This window comes from Micromys minutus (assembly GCF_963924665.1).
Source record: "Micromys minutus genome assembly, chromosome: 23".
NCBI lineage: Eukaryota > Metazoa > Chordata > Mammalia > Rodentia > Muridae > Micromys > Micromys minutus.
Window position 1 is genome coordinate 22,429,173 of NC_137958.1, and position 11,087 is coordinate 22,440,259.

At 38.7% G+C, this 11,087-nt stretch overlaps 1 protein-coding gene across 5 annotated transcripts in view; it reads left to right on the forward strand.

Annotated features, from left to right (window-relative positions):
- Window positions 1-11,087, forward strand: part of DMTF1 (cyclin D binding myb like transcription factor 1) — a 42,682-nt gene that overhangs the window by 24,317 nt on the left and 7,278 nt on the right. For 3 of the 5 annotated variants that reach the window (XM_080936249.1, XM_080936250.1, XM_080936248.1), the window contains exons 10-17: window positions 651-760; window positions 1,616-1,844; window positions 2,892-3,043; window positions 6,391-6,476; window positions 8,898-9,053; window positions 9,347-9,718; window positions 10,147-10,291; window positions 10,486-10,620. In XM_080936249.1, the coding sequence (XP_080792375.1) occupies window positions 651-760; window positions 1,616-1,844; window positions 2,892-3,043; window positions 6,391-6,476; window positions 8,898-9,053; window positions 9,347-9,718; window positions 10,147-10,291; window positions 10,486-10,595 (1,360 nt within the window). In that variant the 3' untranslated portion in view covers window positions 10,596-10,620. Of the gene's footprint in view, window positions 1-650; window positions 761-1,615; window positions 1,845-2,891; window positions 3,044-4,196; window positions 4,407-6,390; window positions 6,477-8,897; window positions 9,054-9,346; window positions 9,719-10,146; window positions 10,292-10,485; window positions 10,740-11,087 lie in introns of those variants that run through there. The other 2 variants (XM_080936251.1, XR_013975510.1) reach the window with 2 other exon arrangements.

The window sequence follows — 11,087 nt, forward strand, 5'->3', positions numbered from 1 at the left end:
CACCAGGTGCTTGCTGAGACCACTAATAGGTATTCCAAAAGAAGTTAAGTGAATATCTTCAGTGGCCTGAACACTAAGTTTAGAGATTTATAACAGAATCAAAGGTTTGCTATAAAACTATGACGTGGTGAATGCTCCCTGTAATGAAGAGATGTTACATTTCCAGAAGCATGTTGTTTCATTGACCTAAGACTATAAACATAAAGTGCGGTGTGTACTTTATGTGTATGTCTGTGTATATCTGAAGACAATTGAAGTGGATCCTATTTGTAAGGAACCGTTGGACTTTTTTTAGATGTCTAAAGATGCTTGTTAACAATATGCTCAAAAGAAAAAACTTTGGGGCTTGCCTGGGAATTATCTCAATAGCCTGAGGGGAAATTTGGTCTTTTTAAACACATATCCAAGTTACCTATTTTTTTCTCTGACCCAGGAAAAGGGCAATTGCTGCCTGTTTTTTTTTTCACCCACAGACAACTGTGGACCCCACCCAATAAAAGGCCACACTTTCAAACTTTGGCTCTCAAAAGTATTGCTGCCCACAACTTCCAAACCAGTCAAAAGGGAAGAAGAAGAATGAAGAATAAATGGTGAAATTAAAAGGGAGCAAACAATTGAACCAAATGCTGATCGGCAGACTCTTGTTCTAGGCTCCGGATAAAGCATGGCAATGACTGGGCAACAATAGGGGCGGCCCTAGGAAGAAGTGCCTCTTCTGTCAAAGACCGCTGCCGGCTCATGAAGGATACCTGCAACACAGGTACTATGCGTGCTGTAGGCGGCCCTTGTCGCTGTGAGCCTCCTGCCTCTGCAGATGCTGTGTCTTCCACAGTAGTTCAAAGGATCATTTCCAACTCTTTTCCCCCAGTTGAATGGATAAGGCCATCTGAGTGTCGTGCTTTATGCAGTACAGTGATCATTGATCACAGCACACACCAACACCTCATTTTCAAGTCAGGTTAAGTCTAGCATGTTTCAGGAGATAGCACATTTGATATCCAAACGTAAAGTTTCTATCTCTTACTCTCTTTTTTGGGCGGTGGGATTTCAGGCTTCATTAAATTAAAAAAAAAAAAGAAAAAGAAACATTAGATATTGTTAATAAGCTTAGAGATTTGGAAAATACAGGAATGAAAATGTGTATAAATATTAGTGTTATAATTGGCTAATGCATTGTTGCAGTGGCTTGAAGTTGGGATGGTACTTTAGTGGGTAAATCTAATTCTTACTGAAGTAGACGAGCTCATAGATGTTATTCCATGTAGCCTTTATTATTTACTTGTAATAAGAATAGCCTCGAAGTGTATTTCATTGTTACTGGGTGTGTATTAAGGAAGAGACTCATCAGTCAAGTTCCCCCCACTTCATTATACAAAGGGCTTGATGCAATTTGAGAATATGTAATTCTTAATTCTTCATAGATATGTTTTGGGTAATATACCTATCCTTAAATAGCCAATAAATTGTAATTCTAGTGCATTTCCTGCTGAGTGCTGTTATAAAATAAACTGATCAACAGAACTGCTCATAGTTGGCATTGGTGCTTGGACATAGAGGGCTAGACCCTGTAATGACTGAGAAGATAACAATGTAGTCTGGATGATTGCTTTCTCAGGGAAATGGACAGAAGAGGAAGAAAAGAGACTTGCAGAGGTAGTTCATGAATTAACCAGCACGGAGCCAGGTGACATCGTCACACAGGGTGTGTCTTGGGCAGCCGTAGCTGAAAGAGTGGGTACCCGCTCAGAAAAGCAATGCCGTTCTAAATGGCTCAACTACCTGAACTGGAAACAGAGTGGGGGTACTGAATGGACCAAGGAAGATGAAATCAATCTCATCCTAAGGTTTGTATCCCAAATCTTTGGCAACAAAAGCCTGCTTTAATACTGTAAACTACTTGATTCACTTTCCTCTTGATTTCCTTGAGTGCCTAATGGAAAGCAGCCTTTCTGTGGAGAGGCCTGTATAACATCCTGAGTACTTCACAGTGAGCTCTTTGTTCCTTTACATCGATGTGGTCAGTGCCCCAAGCAAAGTACCAAATGAGGATGGGGAGACTAAGACAATAGCAGTGAAGCTTGTCCACTGTCCTCCAGAGTCCTCAACCCTAGCCTGTGGGAACACGGGAGAGTGCCTTCCAGTCTCCATGCTATAGTTGGCAGCAAGGACCTAATAACAGGCACATGCACCATCAAGTTAGATCAAAGCCAGCACTTTTGCCTCACGGAAAATCAGCAGATAGCTTTTAAGATAGCGGGCATGTATGGGTGTATATCTAAGTTTGGATTTTATTTTGTTTCAGCCATAACAACTAATGAATAAAACAGAACGGGAAAAATCTTCAGAACATTACAGTTATATCAAAGTCTTTCTGACAGTAAAAGCTAGGAAACAGACTTTTAAGTTTTAAGGCTGCCGGATTTAGTTTTACTGTCATGCTGGAGTTTGTTTCATTTCTCAACTAAGTCATATTCATATATTATATATAATTTTATATATGGTGAATTTGATATATATTTTATATATGGTGAATTTGATATGTATATTTTTTGTATATGTGGTGAGTTTCTAAACCTATTTAGTTTCCTGATAAATGGAAAAGCTCAGAGTCAAGCAATGCAGCACTGTACAACTGACCCTGTTCTTGATCTGGTTGTAGTCTTTAGCCTGCTGCCTTCCTTCATGGTGCTAGACCTGCTTCAAGCCTCCGCTGGGCACCTGTTGCACTCATTAGCTCTTAAGCCAGTTTGCACTGCTGGAGTCCTTTCTCTAATCGTGGCGCCTCATTGGCTAACCTACCGTTCTTCCTTATTGCTTGTACTGTCCTCTATAGGATGAGGAGGGTTTATAAATACATTTGAGATCTAATGGGTTTGTTTTGTAATCTGTAGGATAGCTGAGCTTGATGTAGCCGATGAAAATGACATAAACTGGGATCTTTTAGCTGAGGGATGGAGCAGTGTCCGTTCACCACAGTGGCTTCGAAGTAAATGGTGGACCATCAAAAGACAAATTGCAAACCATAAGGATGTTTCATTTCCTGGTAATGTACTACTTGCTTACAGTATTGCTTCTGAAAAAATAGTGGTAGAGGCTCTGTGCCTCAAGGAAAGGCCATTGTGGCAGATTTTCATTGAAACTGCCCTGTTTCTTTGTCTTTTCTGCTCTAGAGACTAATCCATGTGATTTGTAATTCCCAAAGCTTATAAGGGGAGGACACATTTACACATGTTCATGTTCTTCCACGTAAACTGTAGAGAGGAAGTATATTTTACATGGTTTCATTTAGTACAAATCTTTCTAAAAATAAGTTTTTGTTATTTGGAGAAAAATCTGGTACTCTGTTTTGTAGAAAATAGCTCTATGGGTTTCTACTTTTGTTACTAAATCCAGGGATCTTAAATTGGATTTACTTAAAGACTTGCAGTTTCACATTTAGGTGCTAACCTAAGTTACAGAGTCTGCTTTAGGCTCAAACAAATTTCTCATTTTACAGTACTCCTAGCCTACAGTTTTCAAAAGACAATTCAATGCTGAAGGGCTTTACTTGAACTCAGAGTTACAGAGGATTAATGTAGATTACCATGAAGGAGCAAAAGCTGGACATTGTGGCTCACACTTATAATCTCAGCACTAAGAAAGCAAAGGCAGGCAGATCACTGCAGACTGAGACACCATCCCCTCACACTCACCAAAAAGAGCAAACTCTAGAGTAAAAGACCTTGAGTACACAGTCAAGTGCAGCCCTTGAGTGGAAAATATACACTATTCATTTTAAAATAAATAAAAGAAGATACTCTTTCCATGCCCTTAACAGTGTTCACCCATTTCTCTTTTGTTCTAGTTCTGATGGCAAGAACAGTATGGTCTTAGTACTTCCTGGGCAGGCATGATAACACCTGTCTCTAAGACTAGGCTGCTTGAGGGGCTGAGATCTAGGATCACTAGGTCTAACAATTGGAGACCAACCTGGGCAATATAGCAAGACCACTCCCATCTCCAAAAAAATTTTTTAATCCTTTTTTAATGTTATGATGGATGTTATAATATTATCTTAACAGTTCTCACATGCAGTATACAACTATTTACTCCAAATACTTTCCCTCCTTACCCTCCTCCCACCCCACTTCCCTTGTTGCTTAGATGGTGGTCTGTCGGAGAGTCAATGTTCTTTTTGTCTACCCATCTCCCTTCAGTCTTAATAAAAGGTCTTAAACAGTTACATGAGAACCAAAAAAACAACCCAGTGCTTTTGGAGAATAAATCAGGATCTGGAGTTCCAAACAGTAATTGCAATTCCAGTGTACAGCATGTTCAGATCAGAGTCGCCCGCTTGGAAGATAATACAGCCATCTCTCCAAGCCCCATGGCAGCGTTGCAGATTCCAGTCCAGATCACCCACGTCTGTAAGTGTTGGCACCTCAAGACTCCTTGCCATTAGGCTATAGGATCTAGTTAATGGCTCCAGTGCCTTTCAGTCTTCTAGAGTGTTGATAGAAATTGAATTGGGAGATCTAATTTTATGTTTACCTCCGTTGACATTTGCACAAGAATGAATGTGTGGCAGGAAGAGCTTCAGCTGCCTAGCAGCTACAAGTATTTCTAAATCATCTCTCTAGATTTTATAACCAAGGATAAGGATTTTATAGAAATTAATCAAATAGATACTTAAATCACTGATTAGTAAAAAACTTTTTCCTAAGATGTCAGTTAGCAAGTAGAGAGATAGTATTCAATGTGACATGCCATTTATGATTTATCCAGAATGCAAACAATATAGGGGTGGATCTGAGGTAGTATATTTTTAAAAAGGATTCTATAAAGGTTGAAAAAAAGTTAAGGTAGTAAAGGCACGGTTTGATGCAGGAAAAGTGTACTTAATCTCTGAAATCTTTGCCTGTCAGTTTTGTGCATAGATTATTTCAGGAACCCAGCGGTATAAAGACTTCACTTCAGCTCCAAGTGTACCTTCCTACCCCCTTTCTGACATTTCTTTGACTGTAGTGACAGAAATGAGTTCCAGTTCTTGGAACCATCTTTATTTACCATACACCCCCCTCCCCCCCCCTTTTTTTTGGTGGTGGTGGTGGTCCTACATGATGCTGTTTGCCTATGAAAAGGTTATTGTTCACAAGTCTACACTTGGTGTTCACCTGAGCATTTTACCCTGCTATTAAATGCTGTATTTCTTGACTTCATCTATAAGATGATGATAGTGTTTTCTGTCATTAGGACAAATATAAATAAATACACATATACACACCCATATCCAAATGTACCCTCTTAGTGCCCTGGTTTAGAAACAATGGGCATTTATTGAAACTTTGCCCACATATGTCTATATATGCAATGACTATCAAAGTCATCCTTGAGGGGGCTGCACTTGCCTTGCATGGGTGAAGCCCTGCATTTGGTCACCAGTACCACAAAGCTACTTTAGAAACATTTAAACTAATCACATTACTCGCCTTACTTATTATTTGGCCCTCCATGTTTTTTATTTTATAGTTGAAGTGATGGAAGTTTCTAGTCTAATAAATATACGAGATGTTACTAATAAATTGTCCAGGAGAGTGTTAGCCACTATTAAGATGACAGCATTCATTAAGACAGCTAATAATTTATAAATGGAACCTCAATACTCATCCATATCATCTTTTTAATAATTTTTAAAGTATTTTATTACTTCTAGCAAGATATGTGAGTATAGTAAGAATTCTATAGCCCATCCATTATTGTTAGCATTCTGACCTCAGTCTCTTAATTCTGCTCATTAGACTCTCTCAGATACGGTCTTCTGAAAAAATACTGTCATAAATTAATTTGGTTTTAAAATTGCTTTTACTCGTAACTCTAAAGAGATAGGACAGATAACATCTAAATATTAAGTTTGGATTAAATTACTTTTCGGGGGCCATGGAAGAGGCAGTGTTACTAGAGCTAATACCTCATGAGAAGACCAGTCCACATCTAAAGTGCTTACTAAAAATTTCCAGAAAATGTTACTCTGTTTCTTTTTCTCTTTCCACATTAGCCATGGTGTGTTCTTGCTTTCTAACACTTGCAACACTTAACTGTTTCTGTTAACAAGAGTTAACAAACCTCTTGTATGGTTCCAATATGAGGCTTATGGTGTTACTACTGCTTTCTAGTAAGTGCGAAAGCATCCATACTGGGGAAAGGCCGTGATAGGCACGACTGTTTTAGTAAAGCTAGCAGTGGGTAAGGTTAGTTATGTGTGTGTCTGATCTTTGTGCCATCCCAGATAAGTTCATCATGCAACTTTAGGTTTATAGGCAAATTAGTCATTATGAGATTTCCTTCATGACAGCTGAAACCATTGGAAAAACTTCACAAAGCATTTTATTATTGTCCTTGTTCTTACTACAGCTTCAACAGACTCCCCTGCTGCTTCTGTTGACTCAGAAACAATAACACTAAACAGTGGAACACTACAAACATTTGAGATTCTTCCAGTGAGTAATACTTGAGTTAATAGTTATTGGCTGTTCTTATGCAAAACGAAGATCAGGTATCTTTAATAGAACTGTTATTGTATAAGTAGATGAAATTAGAATTCTGAGGCCAGATGGACAGTCTAGACATAAATGAGATGTCCACTTCTGTGTCTTTGTCATTCTGTTGTTTCACCATGTAAGTATAAACTGATGCTTTTTTTACTTCCCAAAATGACAGTAGTACTGAGTAAATGGTATAACTTTGTTCTGACTCTTAGATCAGACCGATTACTAAGAGATAGCTGGTGGAGCCTTCATGAACTGTTAGTAGCATTTGTTAGGTACGTTGAGTAAGCAGTTAGCAGTAGCCACTGCACACAAAATTTCTAGTTCCAGTCCTTCCTGGTTAGTCAATAAACCTTGTTATTTGTAAAATTGTGAAACAGTTTATCAGGAGCTGGGGAGATGGCTGTGTAAGCATAAGGACCTTAGATTCCCAACACTGATGTCCATACCTATAATTCCACCATTGTGGGATTTAATGGCCAGCCAGTCTAGCCATGTCAAGGAGCTCTGTTTCAGTAAGAGAGACTGTCTTTAAAAATACGTTGGAGAGAGACTGAGGAATGCACACGTGTGCATACTACACACTTGCTATCAAAATGATCACATTCTAACTGCAAGTTCCCCTAAGTGAAAGGAGTGTCTGTTGACGTAAGCACTCAGTGAATGCTCAGTTCAGATTTGGGATAGCAGTGTGAGGACTGTGCTGGGCAGGAGCAGGAGCTGCAGCTTCAGTCAGCCGCACAGTCATGATAAACCAGCACTCATCCAGTGCGTTCGTACATTCAAAATACACTTTTGGCTTAATAATGGATTTATCTACATGTAAGTGGAAGAAGAAAATCTCTTGTGGCTCTCACTTATTTGAAATTCTCCCAATAAACATCTGAATATGCTTGAAGTAAATTTTGGTTGCCTCTAGCTTGAGAAAACGGATCATAATTTAAATGTACAAGGTTTCTTTTAGGGGCAATGAAAATCTAAAAAGCAAAAGCCCCCGTTCATGTCTTCCTTCCTAAAGCAAGCCTAGAGTTAGCTCCCTATATTTTATTAAGAAAATGTAAATGCTATTGATGTTGCTTCAAGATTTATTTTGTAGAATTAGATATTAATACAATAATTTATTTTTGCTAGATCCCTGGAAGATCACCAGACTGTAGATTCTCTATCTTGACTTAAAGTGGTCTTACCATGGGAATGTACAGTATACTTAACAGTGATAAAACCAGAACTCACTTATTATTTTTATTTGGAGAAAGAATCTATCTAGGGCTGGAGAATGAGCCCTAGCTGTTCCTCCAAATGACCCAAGCTCTGTTCCCAGCACCTAAATGATAGCTCACAACCATCTGTAGAGTTTTAGTTCCAAGGTGAAACTCAACATCCTTTTCTTACTGTGGTTGACACCAGGAACATATTGAGCACACAAATATCAGGCAAAACATCCATACATGTAATTTTTTTGAAATATATAGACTTAAGTGTATTAATGCACTTGAACTGCATATGCATATATACAGTATTTGGACTAATTCCTTGCTATCTGCAGTAAATACTTGTAACATTTAGAAAAATTACTGTTTTACAATTTTCAAGAAAGCAGAGAAAAATTAAATTTCCCAGTGAGTGATAGACACTTTAACAATTTGTCTACCAGCCCTTTCCATGAGACACAGATAACTTGTTAGCAATAAGAAAACCTGTATTCAGGGATTTGAGTCACAGGAAAGATTTTTGACCAAGATAATATTAAACTGAAAAAAATAGATCATCTAGTATAAAAATACTTACTCTGTAGATAACACATTTTTCTAATTAACCATCTTTTTAAGTAGTGTCTTCATTTTCCTGAATACATGAATATTTCCTATCACTACTCTATAAAAACATTCAGGTAAATAAACACTGCTAATATACCTTTTCAAAAACTTATTTTAAACTATTATTAATATATCTTTTTATGGGGGAAGGGATCACATGCTTTCATGATGATGGAGGTCAAAGGGTAACTTGCAAGAGCCTATTCTACTTTGTTGATCCTGGGGATCAAACTCCAGTTTGGTGGCAAAAGTTGAAAGAGGTGATTGAAAATTGGGTTCCTACATTGGACATAATGGCTCCTGAATCTACTGTATTGATACTTAGTTGAACCCAGAACATAGATATGCATGGGAGTAAAAGACATAGTAAATGCTTTATTCATTGTTTCAGATGACTGGAGACAGTTTACATAAGAATATTTACTTTATCATTTGTACCTTCATGATTGGCAAGTGCAGTTGCTAGTTACTAAATTCAAGTCAGTCTTCCTAACTGTACATGTAGAGTTAATCTAAAGGTATTTGTACCTGTGCTGAATCTCTTTTCCTTCTTTAGTCTTTCCATTTACAGCCCACTGGTACGCCAGGCACCTACCTTCTTCAAACAAGCTCAAGTCAAGGCCTTCCCCTAACACTGACCACAAGTCCTACAGTAACCTTGGCAGCTGCTGCTCCTGCGTCTCCTGAACAGATCATTGTGCACGCTTTATCTGTATGTTACATGATTGTAATTTTTGAGTGCCTGTTATGAGTCCGAATTACTTGATAAAAATGTAGTTTGGGTAGGGAGTATTTTCATACTACTTGTCCTTGGTACAGTATGTTGCATGCAGTTCCTCCCTGGGTGCACACAAGTAGGAAATTTACAAGTGGGAGGGACTCAAAGGGGTCGTGAACACAGGCTAGAGAAGTGATGGAGTAGCTTCAGAGGTGAAAGGTACAGGAAGGGGAGACAGTCAGTTCTTTGTCATTTTGTCATGGATGGTTTCCTCTAATGTGTTACAGCCAGAACATTTGTTGAACACAAGTGACAATGTCACAGTACAGTGTCACACACCAAGAGTCATCATTCAAACTGTTGCTACAGAGGACATCACTTCTTCAGTATCCCAAGCAGAACTGACAGTTGATAGTGATCTCCGTTCATCTGATTTTCCTGAGCCTCCAGATGCACTAGAAGCAGATACTTTCCCAGATGAAATTCCTCAGCCTAAGATGACTATACAACCACTTAATGCTCATGTGTCTAAATTCAGCGACCAAAATAGCACAGAACTGATAAATAGTGTCATGGTCAGAACAGAAGAAGAAATAGCCGACACTGACCTTAAGCGGGAAGAACCGCCTTCTGACTTACCCAGTGCTTATGTTACTGAGGTGAGCTGTGTAGAAGTTTGTAGCTTGTTTTGCCTTGGCCCTCACAGGTACTTTATAGAAGAGATACTCTGTAGTACAGTGATTCTCAACCTTTCCAACACCAAGACCCTTTAATTTACTTCCTCATGTTATGGTGATGCCCAGGCATAAAGTTATTTTGTTTCTACTTTATTTAAGTTTGCTACTGTTATGACTATGGGGGCGCTGACTTCTGGATCACCCTTGGGTGATATGGGTAATAGTAGATTTAGGAATTACATACATCCCATAGTGCAACATAATTCTTTTCCCGAGGTCTTAACCTTTACGTTCTAATTTTAAGATGGATTATATTTGAGGGCTAGGTGCTAACAAATGTGACATGGACTTACTTGGAGAATGTAAATCAGTTTACCTATGTTTTGTTTCTCTTTTAAAACATTGTATAGGATTTAGAGTCTCCCACCATCGTACACCCAGTTCATCAGACAATTGATGAGGAAACAGTCCTTATCGTTCCTTCACCACATGGCTTTATCCAGGCATCTGATGTCATAGATACTGAATCTGTCCTGCCTTTGACAACACTAACAGGTACTCTACTAAGACATAGTCATGAGCTTAGTAAACAGTAAGGGGGAAAATCGGGCAGTTGTTTATATGGTTGTGCTAATTTTCTCTTGATCTGTCAGTGTTCTCTTATTGGCTAAATCCTACACTTTGGTAAAATAATTGGACTAAATGAGGAATCATGCATTTAATACTAACTTTATTTAAACTTATCACAGATCCCATATTTCAACATCATCAGGAAGAATCAAATATAATTGGATCATCTTTGGGTAGTCCTGTTTCTGAAGACGCAAAGGATGCTGAGGACTTGGTAAACTGTCACTAGATTATTAGAAACAGGTACTTCAGGAAGCCATGTTGTTGACTGCATTGTCTCCAAAGAAAGGAGCCATCTCAAGAGTTTTGGTTTGCCATTCCTCAGGCTTGTGCATAGCTGCTGTGCATAAGGCATGCACACTGTTGCTGCTGTGTAAGTACATCATCTGAGTCCAATTTTATAACAGTGTGTTATGATGGAGGGTAGGAAGTGTGAATTGCCCAGACTTGTTAAGTTTTGTGTCAAGAGGGAGTTGCAGTCGCTGCACCTACTTAGATCACCAAAGCTTAACTATTCTGGTTTAAATATAGGCAGGAATACTCACCTCTGCAGTTAGACAACGAGCTCTGTCCAGACTCAAGCTGGTCTGGTTATAATTCAGGTTATATTATCAACATGGTCCAGTTTACCTTAGCAGTGACTTTCAGAAAGATTAACTTAGGAGTGACCAGCATCCAAATACTACACGATCATGGGAGGTGGTTGTGATGGGTAACCCAT